The sequence below is a fragment of the Diuraphis noxia genome, unplaced genomic scaffold, assembly GCF_037042655.1.
Source record: "Diuraphis noxia isolate RWA-SAM2 unplaced genomic scaffold, SU_Dnox_SAM2 contig0005, whole genome shotgun sequence".
Classification (NCBI taxonomy): Eukaryota; Metazoa; Arthropoda; class Insecta; order Hemiptera; family Aphididae; genus Diuraphis; species Diuraphis noxia.
Genome location: NW_028301715.1, coordinates 44,100,849 through 44,125,895, shown reverse-complemented (window position 1 = coordinate 44,125,895; position 25,047 = coordinate 44,100,849). Strand labels below are relative to the sequence as shown.

Genomic DNA, 25,047 nt, shown 5'->3' with positions numbered 1-25,047 from the left:
ATGTTAAAAATTAGCTTATAGCATATTTTAATTAATCCTAAAATGTTATTAATATTTGTTTAATGACGTATTAAATGGTTATCCTATTTATGTTTACAGATAACAAAACATGCCTATTTGTGTTCCTCTGTCATAAACCTATTATGTGTTTGTGAATTTCATAAAATTGATTTATCTATAGACTACAGTTTCGCCTATTTCAAATTATTCGATTAAAAATGTATAAATTTGTCATTTAAAAGTTCAAAGTTGAGATTGCGATTTGCAAATAACGTGGTTAAACGGTTTAACCATGATAAAAATATACGCTTTAAAATCAAAACAGTTTAAATTTATTACTAACTTTAGTAACTTCGATACTTAAACATAGACCTTATCGAACTAGAAAAGAACTGTGTCTGTGTAGTATGTAATGTGTATTACCTACTAAAAAACAATAAAATTAACAACGAAAACATCTCGCAGTGATGTAGGCTATCTTATCGAAAAAATACAGTAATGTAGCCTGTCTTGACGACAAAATACAATAATCTATAAATATAAAATAATAAGTATTAAGTATTATAAGGTCTATGGTTTCTAATATTTACCAATTAGAGAGCCTAGATGATAATTATTATCTGGTTCTCAAATACGAACTTACCAGATGTCCAAATACTTAGGTAATGTAATTTAATCATAACATAAAATTGGTGACAAGAAACCCATTTCAACTAAGGTTACCACGACCTGTACTGGGCAATCCTATAATAAAGTTCGTATAGGTATAATTTTGTCAACATTATCCATCAAAATCGGTCAATAGTATAATTTCCGGGCAATGTACCTACACATTATGCCTACTTATCCATCGAAAGATCCGTTACCACATTTATGCCTACCAAAGTACCAACTCACACAAAACACATTATCTATAAAAAAAAAAAAAAAAAACGAAATATCTTCAATTAGTTCTGGATAATTGTTGAAAAAATACATGATGTGTCTATACATATTAAGTATAACTAATTTTGTTATTCACGTATTCAAAGCAGTAGGTAGTATACCGTTTGTTAAAAAGAAAAAAAGAATCTGATCGAACATTATTAACGGGTTCTAGACAAATTGCTTATACGAAAATAATTCTCATTATTTTTTAGTGATCGTACCTACATGTCAACTAGCAATGATGAATGAATAAAGTGTTCAAAAAACTGTACTGTAGTATTATAGTATTTGATATGCTGATGTTCGATATAATATATATATATACGATAGGTAACTATGAACTTACGCATTTAATTAATTTAATCTTTAAATAGTATAGGTATTGATTGGATAGGATAACTTTAAAATCGAAATAATATTTTCTTGTGTCGATTTATTTTAAGATTAATTATTTTACCCAACAATAAAGATTCATAGAAAAAGCATATCGAACTTTGTTCGAAAAATTAAAAAGCGTTTCCCAGCCTTTTTCCCTCGCGGCACCCTAATCCCAACCCATCATATTTAGCCGCGGCACACTTGTCACTGACTTATAATATAATATTTATACATATTTTTTTATACCAGACTTTCATAGATATTAAATATTATTACCAAAGTTGTTGTATATCACTATATCAGTATAATATTACTAGATAACAGTTTAAAATGGAAAAAATATTAATATAATTATCCTAAATATTTAATTTATTGAAATGTAAAAACAAGATACATTACAATCACACTCATCACAGCAGACAACAAACGACTAACTGACTAATATTTTAAATTATTTAATAAGAAATAGTGAACATATCCCCGATAAGAGAATCATTAAAACTATTTTAACCAATTACTGAAATGTTACGTAAACGTTTATTAATAGTCATGAAATTTCGCGGCACACCAATATGGGCCTCGCGGCACACCGGTTGGGAAACCCTGAATTATAAACCAATAACCGTAGACCAACACCAACGCATAAAATAATTTAATTTCAATCTTTAAAAATACCTTCCCGAATCCCGATTCCCAGGTAAACCATTAACTGGATTGTCTGGATCACTATAAGTTGACTTAAGTTTTAAGCCTATGTATTATTTTTTTTTACGACACTTGACTTATTCATGATGACATGACGTAATGTCGATAAGGTATATTGTGATTTTTTGAATATTAAGTCACGATAATGGACCTAAATTGCCTACCTAACGCGCCGTGGTAAATATTGATGAAAGCATTAATTTATTAATTGTTCTTAATTGTTTTTGTTTTGAATAATTTTTATTCGTGGTTTTATTCTGTGATGTAAATCCTATGATTTACTTGCAAATTTTAATTATTTATGTTCGTTATGGCGTACATCTTACTAATTCTTTTTTCTTACACAATACATTTGATTTCTCTTTGCTCAGCGCAGTGTGCACATTAAAATATTTTATTTAGTAGATAAATTACTCTCAAAAACAGAAATTGTAGAAAAGTTGCGAGCCTAACTGCAGTCAATGAACACATTTAATATTTTCCACGTTAATTTGAATGCCGAACATTTGTTATCATCTATATTTGTACGTAGTGTCAGTCTGTGTATGTGGTATATTAGAAATTTAGAACCACCGCTGTTCATCGGATTATATAATATAATATATATTAAATTAATTACTAATTATTCAATAATAAATTTGATCCTTAAAAATTAATGTGTTGTACCTACTACTTATACACCAGATTTTATAAAGGAACCTCAATTAAATCATAATTCTTACATCACTATCCTCGTATTTTCAAGTTTAATGAAAAGCTCATATAAACAGTCAGTTCAAACTCGGACAAGATAAAAATGTATTACTTTAGAATTTATTACGATACATTACTAATAAATAAAATATATTTTGAGTAATTCATTAGGTAGATGATAAGTATTACCTTTAATAAATTAATTTTATTAAAATGGATTAACTTCGACATCATAAAATATCCATGAAGTTGATTGACTAGATTTTAAATATTATGAACTGTTACTAAATTAAGTAAGTTCAATATGTTATGTACAGAATAACATAATATGGGTTTTGAAAATAATGAAATCATAAAAAAGGAATTGCAAGTTTTTTTATTGTATGCAATATCAGTATAATTATGTTATAAATAGCCTTATTACTATATATGCCATAAAGCACAAATTACAAACATTTTTTTAATAAAACAATCAAAATAAATGATTAATTTAATAGTTTTGATTCTTGCAGTAGGTATAAATGGGAAACAAAATTTAGATATTACTATTCAATAATAATTATTAATTTCAAGAAATAAAAAATCATGAATTATTGAGAATTGTTTTAATTTTAAGACCATTAAACAATAAAATATATATGTTTATGTACAATATATTATATTTTGTGTATGGATAAATTAACAAAATAATTTTTGAATATAATTAATTGTACAAAAATTGTTGTTTATTTTGTTATTAAAAATAAATAAAAAACAAACACGGGATGATTAGTTATAAAAAAAATTGACAAACGTAAAACAGTAAGGAAGAAATGTATAAAATAAATATAAACTTAAAAACATATTGAGCCATTTCTTCATATATTAGTGAGTAAATTGTCAAACAACACATCTCTAGTCTTTGGTCTAGGATTATCTTTCAACTTTGTTTTCACAGCACCAGTTTGACCCAACATCCACTCAAACTCTGAAATGAATAAAATGCAATTCAATAAAAAAAAAATATTATATTATCTAGGATTAATATGAGAAAATTATTATAAAATATAAATACATTTTTATTTACAAGTAAATAATTTTTTTTTATTATTATTATTAATTACACAATATAATTGAGTGCATTAAATGGACAAAACTAGTTTGGTTAGTAAAAATATGATTAATTAATTATTCTGTTAATGTCTACACAAGTATATAATTGGAATGATCAATTAACGAAGTATTTAAACATGCACATAATATTACTTAAACTTCATAAAATAAATAGAAAAATGGCATTAATAACATATTAGTCCAAAAAAGGTATGAAACAATTGATAATTCACCACATACTTAGTGTCCTATTATCATAGGGTAATGCAATTATTAATTCTGAATCGTTGTATTATTTTAATACTTTAGTATACATAATACATATTGAATTTTTTTAGAATGGTTAGGGGGGCAATTAATGTAAGCCAAACTTTTTAAGAATTCTAGGGTTTATAATAATATGTATCAAAATTGTACATTGTAAAATTCAATCTGGATTGCTAAATTTGAACCCGGGTAATCTTAATTATTTTATCGTTTTGTTAACACTAGTATACATCTTTATAACAATTAAGAAGTAGATGGCGAAGGAAGGGACAAAATAATATAAAAGCCTCACCTAATCCTAAATAAGTATCAATAATATTTAACATGTTGTACACATACAAATACGCATAAATAAATAATAATTTAATGACAATTTATTTTTTTGACTATTTAATGGTCAATATATGATGTCATTCAATGAGTAATTTAGATATCAAACAAATTAATTTTTAAACAGCTAAGTATTGTTTGCCTTAGTAGTTTAACCTACTCTACACAAGTACTGCATATGAAACAGCCAGACAGGTCTACAATATTGTTTTGCTTTAGTTGATATAAGGGAATAATGTTATGAGAAGACACAATATAAACTTGATTATAGGCTATAAATTTAAAATACTTAGTTTATAATGCCTGCAGTTATTTTTTTATTATTTATTTGTTTCTCAATTTTTATTTTTATCGAAATGTATCTACTATAAAATATTTGAATTATGCATATTTAAATATAGGTTTATTAATCTTATGCCTTCATTAATGAATACTAAATTAATTCATTATTGTTAAAAGTATAACACTTACCATCTTGAGTAGTTGTTAATGAAAATATTCTTGGTCCCACAAATTGTTGTTTTAGGTCTCCTTCATAATAAATGAAAATAGTTGGCAAATTACTATCAGGATAATTTGGAATACAAGTTGTTGAAATGCTTTTAACAAATTTTGTAGCAGGAAATTTTCTTGCTAAATGATTTAAATATTCACTCAGCAATGCACAAATTGGAATGCTGTAAAAAGAAATAAATAGCATAAATAGTTAATAAAATTAAAGAAAAAAAACCTAAATAAATAATTTATATCATTACCCTGATTTATGTAATAATAAGACCACCCATATTCCAGACCCTGCTTTATTGATTTGACTCACAAAATCTTGACCACTTATTTCTATCACTTCACCAAAAACATCTTTTCGTGCTTGTTCTTTTAACTCTGCTATTCTTCGTCTACGATAATCTTCTAGAACTCTTTCATCTTCATCATCTTCTAACTCATCCAGTTCATCCAATGACATATCAACCATATCTTTTTTTTCTCCTGAGTAGAGTAAAAAAAAATTAAAATCATTGATGAACATATTGTATTTTAATAAAATTAATAATAATTTAAATGAATTTAAATATTAGCTTATGATAATATTAAAAGGTGATGAATTTCTACCATATAAGAGGATTGGGAACGCATTGACCCACATACAATTTATACGGTTAAATATAATAGCTCAATTTTGAAATAGATATTATTTTACATAATAAAATTCCAAGATTAATTTTAAGGTCAAAATCTATGAATTTTAAAGACACTTACATATATTATACATAAATATATAAGAACATTAAAAACCTCTAAAAACATAATATTTAAAATTTTAAAATTTAAAAAGCAGACGGTGTACTCTGACTATTGTTTATTAATATATAATAAAATTGAAATAACTCAAATTATAAATTTTAATAAATAGTAATAAATAATTATTTACTACTAAATCAAATATTATAAAATCTAAAGATCTAAATGTCAAAAATAAAATTTAAGGAATTAATTTCAAATTCACCATTTTGTTTTTCGCGGACTGTCTGTTCTACAAGATTAATGACATCTTCTTCTGTTATTTCTTTTTCTTTTTTAGGTGGAAGTATTCCTTTTGAACGCAATATATCGTTCCATTCAGTGTCTTCATTGGGGTTCTGAAATCAGTAACAAGTAGTATCAATTTGAAAACATATTTAGTTTTCTGAAAATAAGAAATAATAACATCCTTTTTACCTGCATTTTTTATTTCGAGTTCGGTAGGCTGCAACAATTTCAAGTAAACTAGTAGGCTATTGCTGTTTGCTACTTATTCCATAAAAGGGGTGAAAGACTAAAAGATTTAAGTATTATCTTAACTACGAAAATACTATTTACTATTTAGGTATGGGAAATGAAAATAGTAGTATCAAATTATAGATGTTTGAGGTTATAATGTTAACTTTTCTGGATATCAAATATCCTGTGATAATAACATAGACATATCAATCTGTAGATAACCGTGATTTAAATTTCTAAGTATTATTTAAATAATTATTTGGTTACGCATTGTTGCATTACGCTTGAAGTCTCGTATTGAAGTACTGAAGTACATACTAAGTATATATATAGTATATATATATATATATATATATATAAGTATATACTTCATTAAATATTTGGCCATGTGCTTCATGCGATGTACTTTATTGTTATTATTGTTAATATAGTTTTAAAAAATTTAATTTAATTTTCTTTTTTTACTTGTCATTTGAAAACCGCAAGCTATAAAATGATCTTACAGACTTTATTTATTCGTCAAACAAATCTAAAAAAAATCATCAACTGTCGACTTTTTAGCTATTATATGAAAAGACCAGATCCATGTTCATCACTTTGTAGTAAACATAACACCTATATTCTACATTCATCAAATAGAAGTGTCGCATCAGACTCCTCAGTCACATTTCCTTCGTGGTTTATGGCATTATCAAACAGTACACCGGTAGCTTATGCACAACAATTTATAATATCATTTCATGAATTTACTGGCACTCCTTGGTGGGCTACAATAATGCTAAGTGCAGTAGCTCTGAGATTAGTCATTACTCTACCATTGACAGTGTTCCAAGTAGGCAAAATTCCGTTAAATCTTATTCCTAAAAATTTAAGAGATTTATTTACACACAAACTTGAATATTATTAAATCAATGTTTTAATACAAATCGTACCTATAAAAAGTGTTGAAAAACTCAGTATTTAAGTGATAATACATCTTTGTATGGCCAAATTTATTAATCATTAATATTTCAATATTAGTATAAATAATATCAGCTTTGTGTTTAAAAATAAAAATCAATTTTTAAATTGAAATATTATATATTTTATGATAAGTGATATTTACCTAAAAAATATTTTTATTTTCAATTCAGCATTATAATAATTCAAAATTGGAAAATCTTTCTATTGAATTTCAACCAACAGTAGTAGAGATACAAAAAGAAGTAGTGAAGGCAGTCAAATTGAATAGATGGCCTGAAAATAAAGCTAAACGTGTTTATAACAAAGCTGTAAGTGTATACATATTGTAATTTTTTTTTTTTTAAATAAGCAGTTAGGTTATTCTTGCTAGAATACAATTAATAGTTCTATAAATAATATGTTTATTATTTAATGTAGGTAAAAAAGTATTGGAATGAATTGATAGTAAATGAAAACTGTCATCCTGCAAAGTCATCAATAGTTGTATGGGTGCAATTACCATTATGGATTTGTATGTCGGTAGCAACTCGTAATCTCACATTAATGTTGCCTCCAAGTGAAGATGGTAATATTTATGAATTTAATAATATGCCATAATTCATGTTTTGTTATATAAGATATACACTTTCAAAAGCTGTTATTAGGTTTTACGAACTAACTGAAGGTGGAATTTTGTGGTTTACAAACTTAACTGCCATAGACTCAACTATGTGTTTACCTATAATTATGTGTCTATCAAATCTTTTAATTATTGAGGTAATTTAATTTAAATAAGTAAATTAGTACTGTTTGTTTATATTTATAAAAAATGTATTTGTTTAAGTATTAACTATATACATTTTATTTAATATTTGTAGGTTCAAACTCAATCACGAAACAAAGAACCAACCCGTAATCAAAAAATCATAGCAAACGTCTTCCGAGGTCTTACTATTATCATGATGCCACTTTCATGTTTTCTGCCATCAGTATGTATAATATTTTGTTATAAAAGGTAATCAAACTAAATTTTTTATTTTTTTTTTTTTTTAGGGTGTGAGCTTATATTGGACTGCATCAAGTATTTATGGTCTATCTCAAAACTTATTCTTATTGTCTCCACATGTACGTAAATGTTTTGGTATACCAAAAACACCTTACAATAATGAATATCCATACAAATATATATTGGATAAGACTAAATCTAAGTTAAGAATTTCTTGATTGCTGTTATTGTAATTATTTTCTGGAAATAAAATTGTTATTTATTAGTAATTATTATTGTTTTAATGTAAATAAATATTTTCTATTGTGAATTGTGGATCAAGAAAGGGTTATCTAACCGGATACTTTAGCAAGGTGATATTTTACTTGTATTGTATACAGATAAGCCTATAGAATAGCCTTGTTTTTCTGTAAATGTTTTTTTGACCTTTGATCTCTTGGACCTTAGATAAGTATCAAAAAAATCAAGTAAAATGATAATATTTTCAGTTTAAATGTACACATCAACATGAAAGGTTGCACCATTTTTGTAATTCTACTATTTTTGCATAATGAAGCATTGTGTGTAAGTATTTTAGATTTAAAATAAGTAGTTAAAATTAGCTGATCATTTTTGTAAATTTGATTATCAGATTATTCGCTACACGGATGCAGTTACTAGACCATCACTTACCGAGGAGCAATTGAATTGGAATGCATTTAATGGAAATACTAACACTGGAGTAAAAAATGGCGGTCTCAGAGAAAACAAAGGATCTGAAAACAAACCTATTGCTTCATCAATTTATAAACCACAGACAAAGAGTCCCCAAGATATAAATAATGAGGTAAGAAATTTATTTATATTTATAACTTCATGCAACAAAGATGACGTTTTCATTTTTTATTTTCTTGGTGTAGAATAATGTAATTTTATCCGATGGAAAAAATTGTCCAACGAAAACAACTGGCTTATTCCCTATTCAATCAGATTGTCAAAAATTTTTAAATTGCTTTAAAGGACGTGGGTATGTCCAGTCATGTGGACCAGGGACTTTATTTAATCCCAATAGTTTGGAATGTGATTTTCCCGCTAAAGTACAATGTCTAGATGGAAATCCATCAAAAATCGATTCATCATTCATAAATAGAAATCCTATTCAGAATTTTGATTTAAATGCTGAGACTTCTAATCAAGATCGTGTATTTATTAGCAACACCAATAAGTACCAAGATCAACCTCAATCTACTAATCAATATCATCCTCCTTCAACTAACCAATTCCAGCCTCAATCAACCAATCAATACCAACCTCAATCTACTAATCAATATCAGCCTCAATCAACCAATCAATATCAGCCTCAATCAACCAATCAATATCAGCCTCAATCAAATAATCCTTTAGTTGGATCACAATTTATTGTTGAAGGTCAAAATTTCAACACCGATACTTCTCAAAATTTTGGTTCAGCCGTAACAACTGATTATGGTTTACAAACTGGAGAGTCTAAACCACTTTATGGATCTAGTTTAGTAGTCAATGGATATTCACAACAAAACACTGAAGTACAATCACAGCAGTTTTATCCAGATGAACAAAATCATAATTTTGCACCACAAAATACACTAGGGGGACAAGAATTTATACCGAGGCACCCTCCAAAATCAGAACCAGCTAATAGTAACACAAATTATCCAGGACAAATTCAACAGCAATTCCCTAACAGGCAAAATTTTGTTCAAAGCCCACCATCAAAATCTCAGCCAATTAATAGCAATACAAATTTTTTCGGATCTAATCAACAACAATTTCCTATTCAACAAAATTTCAATCAAAATCCATCATCAAAACCTCAGCCAATTAATAGTAATACAAATTATCCTGAATCTGCTCAGCAACAGTTTCCTATTCAACAAAATTTTAATAAAAATCCACCAAGGACTAATCTCAATGGATATGTAAATCCAGAACAAGGAACTATACCATTTTCAAATGGTCAGTCAATTGCTGAAGGTCATCAATTTTTACCAAATACAAATAACTATGATAATGTTCAAGAAACCCAAAATACTTATTTATCTGGACAAGAACAAATAAATCAACAAAATATAAAAGTACGATTTCCATCCCCGTATCCTTATCCTCAAAACAGATATAATGGAAATCAAAAACCAGTTTCACAAAATCCTTCTAATATTAATCCAAATTCTTGGATTCGAGGACAACTTAAGGGGAAGCAAGGTTCTAGTCTAAGCTCTAATTCTAATACAAATGAACAATCTGAATATGAAGAATTTCAAACATCTAATAACCAATTCAACAAACCTGCATCAGCCTTTGATTTAGGTAATAGACAACAAATAGAACATAAACCAAATAATTATGATTCATCAAGAAATGCAAATCCAACTTACATAGATTATGGGCAACAATCTCCTATGCCAAATGGTCATGGTTATAACTCAAAATCTTCACCAGATTATTCAGCTCACTCCATGATTAGTGAACATGAACAACCGCAATATTTGAATCCAATACCACAAGATAGACGAACTAATGGAGACTCGAAAATGAATAAACAATTTAAAATAGTTGTTCCTAATATTTCCAAACCCGTTGATGACATACAACAGTCAAAGCCAAACACAGAATTAAGTTTTAACAGAGATTCTGCTGGTAGAAAATTATCAAATAATTATAATGGTTTACAATTTCCTAAACAAAAAGAAAAGTTAGATAAAATTCAAAAACCTGGTTACACAGATAATATTCAATCTCCTTCACAAGAATCTTCAGTATACTCACCATCAAGTATTAATTCTAAATGTCCAAATGGCTTTAATGGTATCAAACCACATCCTACAGAATGTTCCAAATTTCTAAGTTGTGCAAATGGAAGAGCATTTGAAATGGATTGTGGTCCTGGAACATTATTCAACCCTGCTATATCTGTATGTGATCACCCGTATAATGTGGAATGCAATCAATTAGTAAGAACTACATCAACCACAATCGAAGAAGATTATTTTTATAGTACACCAACAACAATTCAAGAAGATTATACTGCACTCATTGATGTGAGACAAGAGTTTGATCATGAAACTAGTAATAGTGATCTGGTAACTGAATCTGAACCACTAGAATATCATAATCAAGCAGTGTTAGAAACATTGCCAAGCGAAAATAAACAGTCAAAAATCTTAAGAAATCCAACATCTATTGATTTAACAGATAACTTTTTGCAAAACTCTTCCATTATATATACACCCCCTAAAATTATCAATAACAAAGTCAACAACAACATAGCAGTGAGAATTGATTTAAAACCAAATAGTACTCAGTCTATTCGGTTACGCGGAGGTCCTAAAAGCTCCGAAGGATTTTTACAAGTTCAAGTAAAGCCTTTTCAATGGGGTGTAGTTTGTGATGAACTCAACTCATGGACAATCGAGAAAGCAGATATTGTTTGTAAACAACTTGGATTTAAGAGGTACTAATCATTAAGAAATTTGTATACAATAACTATGCAATACATTTTTAATTTTCATACCTAATGCTAGTAAATTTAATATATAATATTTTATTTACATTTTGAGCTTCATGAAATTACACAATTTTTTGAAGGGAATAATTAATAATTATGAAACTAATTTATTGTTAAATTTAATTAGAGGAGCAGAACAAACATGGCAAGGTTTAACTGTGACTACTGATAACCCTTCTAGGTTGTTAAGAAATATAGGGGTTACTAAAGTATCATGTAATGGCCAAGAAAGTGTATTTCATAATTGTAAACTCCAAAACGGTAAGTTTGGTACCTGTACTTTAAAATAATCAAATTTTATTTATTTAACATTTCTATCAATGCTTTTTTATATAAAATAACAAAATTATACATTTATGATCATTGAGCTAAAAATCATTTAAATATCTTTATTATACATGTTGTTAAGACTGAAGAAATATATTTGATTTCAAAAAGTATAATATATTTTATTATGTTTTTGAAAATTTAATTCTGCTAAATTATTATTACTATCTTACCAAATACAATTTCAACCCATAAATTAAATCATAATTCAAGTCTGAAATATTGATTAGTTATAAATTATAACATACTACATCACTATATTTCAAAGGGTCGCCAAAATAGCAGCCTGCGGACTTCTTGCGGCCTGCGAATGAACTTTATTTAGCTCATAAACAAGATGTAGTTTATACATTATTTTTTTATTTTTCAATGAACTTAGTGAGAATTTTCATTTGATTTTTGATAAACTTATACATTCAATTTGAATGACCCCCAGAAACTTCATGATTTCCAATACTGGCCCTTAAAAAATATTAATTGATTATTTCTGCTTTGAATATAATATAATAATAATAATAATAATAATATAATATAATATTTGTATTACTGTTGCTATTATTATTATCCATTGATCAAAATGAATCCAATCTGCCAAAAATGTATACAATGCTATTATTTATAACTTATTAGATCCAATAGATGCATATTATAATTGAATTTAAAGAATAAGTAATTTTTTTTTATGAGTTAAATTTAAAACCAATTTAGTTTTTGAATTTATAAATTTATAATTCATAATCTTACTCATTTTTTAATTGTGATTGGTCAGTGATATTTCACTTATTACGTATTTGAATATCTCACAACTTATAACCAGTTGGCCTATAATTTAATTTTAAAATAGTTCTATAATTTTAGTTTAAGAATATTTTATTATTGAAATATAAAAATTACCAAATAATTATGATTTTAATATATCACAATATATTTATAATAGTGTTTTTTTTTTAAATTATACTATACTATAAACATGTAAACAGTTAAAATATATAATTTTATATTACATTAATCTATTGCTTTATATTTTCTTTAAATTGCAGATAAGACTTGTAATGTTGAAAGAGATGCTGTCTGGGTAAAATGTCGATCAAATTCAGGCTCTGAATGTCAACCAGAAGAAGTATCATATGAGGGAAGATGTTACAAATTATTTGTCCCTGTACTAGAAAAACAAAGTAAAGTTCAAGACATTGGATATAGTAAAGCTGAAGCATTGGAACACTGTTTTAAACGAGGAGGAAAACTTTTAGATATTAGCTCACAGGTAAAATATTTATGATAAAAATTAAAAAGTAAAAATATGAATTTTAAAAAATCACTTATTTTTATTAAATTTCAGTTTTTTATTTATTATCTTACAAAGTAACTCCCTAAACGTATTTATTGTCAGTAGTCTTAGTGCATACCAGTAAATGCACATTTATCCTCAACTGTTCTATAATTATAGTAGAATATTTTATTTGTTTTAGAAAGAAAATGATTTCATATCTGAATGGCTATCTAGACAGAAAACCGAAGGCCCAATCCTGACGTCGGGAGTTGGTGTATCATTATTAGGAAGTCCTATATGGATTTGGGAAGGCACTGAAAATCCATTTGTGTACCAGAATTGGTGGCCAGGTGATAACAATTATTAAATTATGTAGTATAATATACAATGCTAATTATATAGTTTGCTTATAGGCTGGGAATTCAGAAAAGCTGTTTCACCCAATATCCAAACAAACCGTGCTCTATGTATTGTCTTACAAAAATCATTCCCTTGTCCTTCAAATCCAAACAGCACAAAATTATGTGACTCTGAGTACTATCACTGGGAAGCAATTGATTGTGGAACAAAGACTGATAGACTACCTTATGTTTGCGAACGAGATATTGATGACATTGGTAAGATTTTCCTCTAAAAATTTTGACCTAATAATATTCATATGAATGCATATAGATATAGTATTAATTTAAAAATCAAAATTGCAAGGTTGTGTGAATGGGGCTGGTTCAGATTACATTGGTTCAGCAAATACAACTTCCTCAGGAAATGCTTGTTTAATGTGGGAAGATCAACAAGTTTTAGTTGCTATGAAGTACAGAGTATCAGAAAAAACACGAAGATCCTTATTAAGCAAACACAACAAGTGTAGGAACCCTGATGGTACGGATTTGCAGCCATGGTGTTATGTACAAACTTCAGATGGAATAGTGCGAAGTGAATTTTGTGACATACCAGTTTGTAATGCTGCCTCTAAATCACCAAAAGGTCATATAGAAATTATTTTCAAATTACTTAAAATACTTATAATAATATATGTTTCAAATTTTAGTCAGTCGAATGATTGAAGAGCCAAAATGTGACGCAGGATTTTTTGAATGTCAACCTAATGAATGTATTACTCAAGCCTGGGTTTGTGACAATCAAGCAGTAAGTTGAATTAACAATATTATAATTGTTATCAATTGTTATTGATTATATTAATTAAATAATATAGTTGTATTAAAGTTACTAAAATTATTTTTTTTAATTAAAATATCTCTAAAATTTAAATGATGAATATAATTTATGTTGTGTCCAGAAAAGTAACACACTAAATCTACACATTCTCTCTTGATACCCTATCATCAAGACGAGACTGGTTCCACAGGGTGTTATGTAGATGTGCACAGTAGAACTTATGTTTTTTTACTGGAAAGAGTGGACATTATATCTTCTAAGTTCTAATAAAATTGGCTGATATCTTATATTCATATATTTTATTTTACTGAAGGTATTTTTCAAGTAATTATTTAATTGTATTTATATTTATTAGGATTGTAGTAACGGTATGGATGAAAGAAATTGTTCTAATATTCTGGATAATTTCATTAAAACTCCTGAAGCTCTATTAACAAATCATGAAGCTGAAAAATGGCTTCACACTTCTGTTAACACTTGTGCTAACCGTTGCATACAAGCAGATGGTTTTGTTTGTCAATCATTTTCTCATAAGTTAGTTAAATTTATATAATTGTATACTATTTTAATAATTTCTTATTCATTCATATTGCATTATTTTCAGTAAAAATGATCAAACTTGTATATTGAATGAAAAAACAAAAACTGATAACACAACAATTTTAGAATCTGATAAAGATTGGGATTACTACGAAACCGATAAAGCTCTTTGTATTGGAAAATTTATTTGTGAAAATGGTAATTGTGTTGATAAATCAAAGGTACATTTAAATTTGTTTTTATTACTCTTAAGATACAACAATATTAGTAGGCATGATATAATGATTATTTAAACATTTTGTTAGGAATGTGATGGACATAACGATTGTGGAGATCGTAGCGATGAAACTAAATGTACCAAAGATATGATGGGATATGAGATTAGATTGATGGGTGGCAATACTACTAATGAAGGACGTGTTGAAGTCAAAGGTAATACATATAAGTATAAAAGGTTATGAGATAAGTACCTATTTAAATATTTTAATTTATGGTTTTAGTCCTTGGTGAATGGGGAGTTATATGTGATGATAAATTTGATTTACGAGAAGCTAATGTCATTTGTCGAGAACTTGGTTTTCTAAGTTCTGTTGCTGTAAAACCAAATTCTTATTATGGAATGCCAAATAAAACAAGATTTGTGTTGGATGATCTAGATTGCAATGGAACTGAAAATTCATTATATTCTTGTCAATTCAAAGAGTGGGGAGTTCATGATTGCAATGCTCAAGAAGTAATTGTTTTAATTACATATTGATTTTTATTGTAAAATATATATTTATATTTAATATTAATTAATTTTTTATTATTTTCTGTATTGCAGTCGGCTGGTGTGGTGTGTAGAGTTGCAGGTGGAAAAGCTTGTTCTAATGACGAATTTGAGTGTAAATCTGGAGAATGTGTTCCAGTACGTTTCTTGTGTGATTCATTTGCAGATTGTACTGATGGATCAGACGAAACACCAGAACGTTGTAATGTGAGTGTCGCTACTACACCAATAATTTCAACTACTAGTACAACAACTAAGGCTCCAAAAAAATTTATTCAGAAAATAGCTCCAAAGAAAAAAGGATAATTTTGTGCCTTAATATATTTTGTAGCTCTATTAATTATTTTTGTATATTATGTTAATTCATTTGCCAGAGTTTTATGTATTTATTTGTATTAATTTTTTTAATCAAATATTTTTTTTTTTTTTTATAAACTGTTACACATAAAAATTAGATAATAAATGAATGTGAATATGTGATACAATGATACATAGATTAGTAGCTTGAGTAATGAAATTGAAAGACACTCACTAGTGCAGAAACTTTTTTAAATATAAATAATTTATTTAAATGTGTTTTTTTTTTTTTTTCGTAAATTAATAGACCAAGTTAAAACGCTGGCATTTGAATTGACAATAAATAAATAATTATTAATGCCAGCATTTTAATGTGGAATCTTAACAATCGAAAAAAAATATGTTCAGTTGTTTGTAAACAAATATGCTGAGTTTTGACATTCAATTCCTTTTTATCATTTTGTCTAATCTTCTTCCACTCAAATTATTGTTTTTCATCTATACTAACCTACTTTATTGTTGATTTTCTATGGTACAGTTGCCTTTAGAGGTCCGTTTAGTTGGTGGCAATGAACGTCGAGCAGGTATGGAAGGCAGAGTGGAAGTACGTCAGTTTGGTGTATGGGGAACAGTGTGTGATGATGATTTTGGTACGAACGAGGCACTAGTCATTTGTAACAATCTAGGTTTTAAGGGAACAGCTGAAGTGAGCGTTATATTTAAATTAATTTATACTGTTCAAGGATGTGTAGCATTTATTATTGTTACTTTTTTCTGTGTAAAATATATATAGTTTAAAAAAGAAGCAGCTTTTGGTCCCGGAACTGGACTGATCTGGTTAGATCAATTGCGGTGCACAGGCAACGAAACATCTTTGGAAGATTGTTTACATGAGAAATGGGGATACCACAACTGTAAACACAGCGAAGACGTATCTGTTGTTTGCCATTTGGATATTAAAAAAGTAATAATATTTAAAATTTATATTTCCAAAAGCGTCGCTGAAAACGTATTAAGGGTTTTAAATTTAAAATTATGAACATGACAAGTCAGGAGAAATTCTAGACGAGAAAAACTTCCGCATATATAATATATTTACTATTAAATGCAAATAAGAATTTTAGTATTTAGACGTAATACCATGCATACGGTGATATTTTGATTTCTATAATATTTACGTACAAAAGTAGCCAAGCTAAGTAGTCATCGGACGTTTACATTAGATCTTTTTAGACCACTCCCCTAAAAAAAAACCCTGATACTTAGGTATAGCTCCAATTATCCATTTGCATGGGTGTAACCATGACAAATTAAATGTAACACTGTGATTATTCTGAAGCAGAAACTCAGACTAGTCGGAGTATACTACTTACTACTAAATACTAATAATACTACTATAGGTCAATATTGCTGTTAAATTTTGATGTCGATTAAAAGGTATATTAGCTTTAATTAGTAATTGTTGTTTTTGGCTCAAATTACATATGCTCTCAGAGGGACGTTGTAGTCGTAGACCAACATTTTGTGGAATAGATATCGCGACATCCGGTATCGCTATATCGAACTATTTCACTCACATAATCTTTATATATACTTATAAATTTACAAGTTACAACTATAGTTATAAGGACTAAGTATGTAGTTCCTTATACAGCTATCATACTCATCAGTCATCACTGTCAATAGAGTATAACCTAATGTCCTAATGTAGAAAATGATTTGTTTGCAAAAAATATTATATCAATAACAAATAACAAAATTACATAATATTACTATATTATATAGAATATAGATACACCTACTCCTAATCACAACCTTGAGGGTGCGGGCTTGCCCCCAAAATATTTTCATTTCCCATACTCTTTCAAAATGAAAAAAATAATGAAATTCAGAATTCTGTATTTGGTAGTTTTAGCCCTCCCTGCCCTCTCCCTACAAAAAACAAAAAAATAAATAAAGCTCTACCATTGCTTTAATGCATCAACTCATCTCAAATCGAAATTATCAGAAAAAAATCTTGCTTTGGAATATAAAAATAATAATTTATATACTATTGTTCAACTTCAAATGATAAAAAAATATTTAAAACAACGATAAAATAATTTATAAATTTTTTGCAAACGTTTTTTAAATTATCTAAGCAATTTATTTCCAAAAATGTTTTTAAACGTTTTCAGTAGAATTAGTATTTACCTATATAAAACAGGGGCGTAATTGTGAGCATTATATAGAGAATCTCCTACTTACATTATTTTAACTAAGAACTCATGGTATATAACAATATAATAACTACTATTGTCTATTGTCCTATTGGTTCCTTTTTTAAGATTCAATAGGTAACAAATTGAGAACTAAGAACAATAGTGTGATAGTTTGTACTTTGTACTCAAAGTTGCGAAAAAACAATTAACATTGCGTGCGTTATTCATAGTTAGTAATTGTACAGCGTACATATAATTATATCAATGCAACAAGTAAAAATAAACCATAGTCTCATTTTTATTATAACATTATATTCTTGGAATTGTGGTTATATACTTTATCTACTTTATAAATTATATTTATCACTTTAAAATCATAGGTGAAATATTTCAACCATGACTAATAATTATTCATAAAGTAATAAATCCATGCTCTAATTATGTTCAGACGTACTGCGTCTGCGTGTGGCGGGATTCCCCATGTGTATGAATAATTATTGAAGATTTTAATATAACGATAAAAATGAAATTGATAATTTATTTTACATCATGCTTATTGCTTACAAAGCATTTAACGAACTAATAATATATTAATAAAATATGAGAATTTAAAATTTTTCATAATATTTATTTATACACTTTTATTTTAACTACCGATTTGTATCAAACAATAATACATCATGGAGTCCATCAATACACATCTATATCTATATTCCTCCTTAATTACGTCTCAGTTAGGTATATGTTATATTATGTTATATATCTTAAATTCTTAACTGTGCATTGCAGTTTGAATTGCCACGTTTTGAATTTTATTTAAACTAGATACTTACAAAAATATACCAACATGGAACGTTTTTTGTTAAATCTTTAATCGCAGACGAACGATACACCGGAAACGACGGCGAAAAGTTCATTTCCGAAAAAAAGGAACCTAAAAGAACTGCTGCCCAATCAGTGTGGAAAGCGGTTGGTGACAGTGCCGAAATCGATGAGTATGGTGCAACAGAGAATCGCTTCGGGATTTAAGACTGAGAGAGGGGATCATCCTTGGCAGGTCAGTGAATTATGTAAAATAGTATAACATATGTCATATATATATATAAATCACGAGTCCCAAAAAACAGGGGCCACTTTACCACTCATTATCCTGTAAATATTTTTGAATTCTATTTGCATGACATTAAACTAGACTAATGGAACGTACATTTTCATGACTCACAATTTTTTTAAATCATATATCTTGTACATGCACAACAAAACATAATTTTTTTTAAATGGCATCCCCTGTTTTGAATACCATATTTAGATTTTTCAAGTCAGATCTTGTGTTTTAAATATAAACCCAAAATTAACTTATTGTACCAACCAGTGGAGGCAGTACATTAAGAGAATTCATACTTTTTAGACTCTTCTGAAAATTTACTTGGATTTTATTTAACCCGCTGCTTTAATATTATTGTCGTTAACTTATCCTTGATAACCGGTTTTTGTTTTATAGGCAAGTATTAGATCGACGACACCGGCTGGTCAAACGGAACACGTCTGCGGAGCGGTAATCATTTCCAAGTACCACGTAATGACTGCGGCGCATTGCGTACGTGATTTGGATAAAGACTTCTACTACGTTAGGATCGGCGACTACAACATGGGGGTTAGTATACTTACCTGATTTACCTTCACGAGGTTATATCATTGATTATAATAAATACTATTTATATAGTCAATAAATGGTAGTATATTGTAGTTATTAGTATATTACCTATATTTTAAAACAGTGGCGTTGTACCGGGGAGGGATGAAAAACTTTATAAGGAATAAGCTCATCCCCATAGTTGTAACCTGGGAGGGGACAACCTTAGATATTTAACTGAGTAGGAAATAGTGTAATTTTCCTTGAGATTTGAGCGGAGCGATGAATGTATTGATTTTACCATGATGTGTGTTTTTTTTTTTTTTTTTTTGTGTCTGTCATCACGTTTTGGGGCAGTAAAAATGCTTCGATTTTTTACTTAGTACCTCGTTCGATCAGAAAGTGAATCTAGTTGGTACTTTGGGGGGTCAAAAGTAAAAATTCTTAATACTTTTCTAAATAATCGAGAAAAACAAACTAAAAATTAAGGGGAAAACGGGAAATTTTACGCACACTCATTTTTCGACAAAATCGATTTTGGTTTTTGATGTAACATTAAAACGAATGACCATAGACATATGAAATTTTCACCGAATGTTTATATAAGTATATTATATCCACCATGCAATTTTCAAAAAATTTCGACTTAAGTTGAACTATTCATAGGAATTTGAAATTTTCGATCATTATTAGTTTTTTTTAAAATTAATATCGTTAAAAATTTATTTGTTAGGCAGAAAAGCTTGAAAATTTAATACAAGACTCTTAACACATTGTTACAATAGCAGTTGAAAAATAAAATAAATTCATAGTCACAATTTTTTTTATAAGCATTCAAAGTTTGAATTTTGACAAAATACGTAAAAATCACAAACTATTTTAAGCTAGAAATTCATGAAAAAACCCGCTTTTTTAGTTTTTAATTTTGCCACTCCTCCAAGAATTTACCTTGGATTACGTTTATGCCCACCACAATGTGATTTGTCAATTAATAGTTCTGATTTTGAATTATTTTGTATGTATATTATAACAATAATATTAATTATATTAAAATAGAAATGTTTTGGTCTTCATTATGTATAGAAGTGCTGTGCATAAATCGGTTAATCCCAAGTAGAAATTACGCCACTGGCCTAGCCGTAGGTATAAGGAATAATTACTATAACTGCATTAATTGTGGTAATTACTGCTGCATATTACTAAACGAATTTGTGTGTTTTATTTTAGACGCTCGAAGACTCCGAACAAGATATTTATATCGACGAAATATATATCCACGACAATTTCGAGGAAAGCATTAAATTGAACAACGATATAGCCATAATAAAACTGAAAACTAGCGGCACGGGAGTCAAGTTCAATCAATACGTGCAGCCAATTTGTTTGCCTTCGGAAATCATAAAACTAAAATCAAATATGAACTGCACTATTACCGGTTGGGGATCAGACGGTTCAATCAGTTCGAGTATGTATAACCTATGAATAATAAATAATAATGGGCATTGCATTGTATAAAATCAATCGATGATCTACTTTCGGTGTTTATTTTGGTCAATTTAATAGGTTTCGCTAACACTATGAGATCAGCATCAGTGCCGATAATAGACATGAAAATTTGTAAAGCTGCTTATGTGTACGGTAAAACAACAATAAGTAACGGGATGTTTTGTGCGGGAAACCTAGACGGTGGAGCCGACGCTTGTCAAGGCGATTCCGGCGGCCCTATGGTCTGCTCTACAGAATTAGGTAAAAACATAAAACAAATGTAGATATACCTTACATTTGTTTAAATGAGTTTGAAACTTTTTTTAAAATTAATATCTGATGTATTGCTAAGTCAAATTGCGTATCGTTTTGTAACCATATTTGTCTATAGTCCCCAATTGGCAATTTGTGAGTTCACTGTCCACTACGATAAAAATACATAATAATTATACAACTAATCTTAAATATGAGTATAGTGTTGACACATAGTGTCAACAATTTTAAATCACCTAAAAAAGTGTTTGAGGGACATGCTTTATCTAATAAATTTGGCTCATGTACATACAGACAACGTGGCAAAACGATTTTTTCAAACATTAGGACTAGACGTATTTCCTACTTTTAACATAAAAATTAAGAATTGCTTAACACGTGTACATTATCGGTAGCTCAAGACACCGTGAATTTCATTTATTTTAATAAATTATTTATTAGCCAATTTGTATAAATTTTATTAATAAATTATTAAATTATTACTATTTTTATATTTTATAAATCAATTAAATGTGAAACTATAATGCACATGTATATGTGCCTGGAGCCTATGTTGTTGCGTGGCGTATGCATTGGATGTCTATGTTACGAAACAGAGTATCATATTATTTATTAATATATTATATATTGCATATGTATACTTCAGGTATTTTTAATTTTCTATTCAGGTGAAACTGTTATGGGTATAACGAGTTGGGGTTATGGCTGCGGACGAGCAAACAAACCAGGAGTGTATACCAATGTCCAGTATTATGGAGAATGGCTGTCAAAAACATTATTGAAATAAGCTCGGAGCTCAAGTATCGAAAATAAAATAAAACAATACCAAATATTAATCGTATCGCCATAATTTCATACCCTTGGGCTTTAGCCTATTTTTTTATAAAGATATTGAATACCATATAATAATAATAATATACCTATACATTATGTTAGAAAACAATAACAATTTACAATATAATAAGTTATGACAGTAATATTTTAATTTAATTTAACTTGATGTTTGATAATACCAACAATTATATTAATAATTAACAAATAGCTATAATGACTTTTTGCTTCGTAACAATAAAATAAAAAATATTATTTTGTTTTCTTGAAGAGTACACTGTTTCGAAAAAACTTTATTTTAAAGTAAAACATGCTATTATAATATCCACTTTTTTTTTCCTTTATGTTCTAATACTGTATACAATTTCACAATAATTTAAACGCGATTTAAAATATAATATTAATTCAGCTTTCGGAAATCGCTAACATTGTTCAAAAGTTTAAAACATTTATTAACTTGGCTGCTCTGGGATGAGTAAAGAAAAAACAGTACCTAAGTTTGTTGTACTGCAAGGTAACGAATACGGAATAAGTATATTTGTAATATTTTACTATTTTATTTTTTTATTTAAATAAATAAGCCTCGGAGTCTATGACCATTGGCATACAAGGCATTTAAGGTTAACAATATCGACTATTGTACTATATTGTGATGTGTAATATTTATAAAATATATTATTATAAATGTAAACATGATCAAGGAGTATCAGTAAATTACATTATATCGCGATATTGAAGCCCCTCCCTCACACACACACTTAAAATTATAGCCCGACCCTTGTGGAGGAGGTCCTATATATTGATATATCTGTATAGCTTAGGTTAGGTCATACCTTTTACCTATAGAATAATATGCATACCTCTATTGGACACTACGATTTAAGATGGTATCTTAAATCGTGATGGACGCTTATCATTACACATAATATAGTAATACCACTGATTAAATATACAATATATTTAATCAATGGTAATACTAGACTCGGGAGATAATTATTGAAAATATTATTTTGTATAATCATCATATTATGACGATACTTTTCTATATAATTAGTTATTATTTTTTTATTGAAGACACTATCCGCGGCATCTGTAGCATTAGACGTAACAACACATTTTACAATATTCATAATTATTAACATAATATTATTAATATTAAGTTGTGAGAAAAAAAAAGAAACAAATATTGAAATTATTGGAATAATAGGACATGTTATATGCAATTACAATTTATTAATGATGAGTTGCGTTTCTGTTAAATATTACATAATTCTGAAGACGTTGAGTGATTCAGCGAGGTGTTCGGAGATTTTGAATTGTCTTCTTTCATTGTCATAAGTTAGGTTAAAATATTTTTGACCGAGAGGGGTACCCAATAACAAGTACAGGTAGGGGGTCTTCTTTCTTCATTAAATAGGAGTGAGTGAGCCGGGTGTGTCCTATTCTTAGACGGTTGATGGTGGTTTCTTGTGGTGTTGGGGGGAGAAATGAAACGGTTGAATGGATTATGGATTTCTTGATTTCGTTTAGTTTATTGGTGGACGTTTCATTCCACGCCATAGTTAGTTATTAGTTAAAACTCTAGTTATAAATTACTTGTCAAATTTCATATTATCATGATAATAACGGATAATTGTGATAATTAAATATTAGTGAAATTATAATTCATATAGTCATTAATATAATATACTGATTAATACATTATTATTTATTATTATAATATCAAAATGTATAAAAATATGTATTATGTCTATAATATTGTATAATGTTTAAGGTGCGGTCAAACACAGAGCGGGATGTCGTGATGGACTGGTACGTGGAACAGCTATTTGGTTAGGTATAATGTTTTACAGAGACCGCATAGTCAGCTCGCTTTTTGTTGAATGACTGATATATTTCGAGCAATGTGAACTTAAAAAAAAAAAAAAGCGGGAAAGTGGATATCGGTCTGCTGTACAGTAGGTTACAAGTGGGTTACTGTAATGGAAGGAATTAAATTTGAATCCAATGATATTATATATCATTGTATACGAAAAACGATTCTGAGCGGAGACGGCTTATCTATCTAGGATATGTTATAAATTATTATTACTTATTATTAATACTCATCAAAATATTTGACTCTCCGGTGGACATTTTATTTTTGATAGAGGTAGACAAACTTATAAGAGAATTTAAATTAAATTTACAAATCTTAGATTAAAAAATAAAAATTGTTATGAATTTCTATCCAAGATAATTTGAACATTGCCGTAATTTTTACGTATTTAGTCAAAATTTGAACGTTAGCATGCTTATAAAAAAAAATCGTGACTATATGTAGTTTTAAATTTTTTAACTGCTATTGAAACAATATGTTGGAAGCCTTATACTAAATTTTGAAGCTTTTTGACCAAACCAATAACATTTTATTGACATTTATAGAAAAAAAAAAAACTAAAAAGTTGAAAAATTAAAATGTCAGTAAACAACTCGAAACTAATCAAAATATTTTGAAAATTTTATCAAATATAAATAAAAAAATTAATAAAAACTTAATTTGACTTTCTGGTGGATATTATTTTTATGATAAATGTTGTCAAACTTGTAAGAAATCTTGTATTAAATTTATAAATCTTAGATTT

At 28.0% G+C, this 25,047-nt stretch overlaps 3 protein-coding genes across 3 annotated transcripts; 2 read left to right on the top strand and 1 right to left on the bottom strand.

Annotated features, from left to right (window-relative positions):
• Positions 1-3,060: 3,060 nt before the first annotated feature.
• Positions 3,061-6,272, bottom strand: viaf (viral IAP-associated factor). The gene is made up of 5 exons (XM_015515057.2): positions 6,109-6,272; positions 5,897-6,029; positions 5,148-5,379; positions 4,864-5,069; positions 3,061-3,670 (listed from the first exon to the last, which is right to left on the bottom strand). Exons 1-5 carry the CDS (start codon positions 6,112-6,114, stop codon positions 3,561-3,563), a joined length of 687 nt encoding a protein of 228 aa, XP_015370543.2. The 5' UTR covers positions 6,115-6,272; the 3' UTR covers positions 3,061-3,560.
• A 110-nt stretch (positions 6,273-6,382) lies between these two features.
• Positions 6,383-8,367, top strand: LOC107166409 (cytochrome c oxidase assembly protein COX18, mitochondrial). Its single transcript, XM_015515063.2, has 6 exons — positions 6,383-6,982; positions 7,284-7,421; positions 7,531-7,678; positions 7,748-7,869; positions 7,971-8,081; positions 8,146-8,367. Exons 1-6 carry the CDS (start codon positions 6,644-6,646, stop codon positions 8,314-8,316), a joined length of 1,029 nt encoding a protein of 342 aa, XP_015370549.1. The 5' UTR covers positions 6,383-6,643; the 3' UTR covers positions 8,317-8,367.
• Positions 8,368-8,424: 57 nt separating this feature from the next.
• Positions 8,425-23,051, top strand: LOC107166408 (uncharacterized). Its single transcript, XM_015515062.2, has 21 exons — positions 8,425-8,662; positions 8,730-8,924; positions 8,998-11,567; positions 11,749-11,882; positions 12,989-13,212; positions 13,418-13,568; positions 13,632-13,835; positions 13,924-14,202; positions 14,267-14,364; positions 14,750-14,928; positions 14,999-15,155; positions 15,240-15,366; positions 15,435-15,667; positions 15,758-15,910; positions 16,539-16,706; positions 16,794-16,964; positions 19,082-19,258; positions 19,703-19,855; positions 21,062-21,299; positions 21,398-21,580; positions 22,261-23,051. The coding sequence occupies exons 1-21, from the start codon at positions 8,606-8,608 to the stop codon at positions 22,377-22,379; spliced, it is 5,970 nt and encodes a 1,989-aa protein (XP_015370548.2). The 5' UTR covers positions 8,425-8,605; the 3' UTR covers positions 22,380-23,051.
• The last annotated feature ends 1,996 nt before the right edge of the window (positions 23,052-25,047 follow it).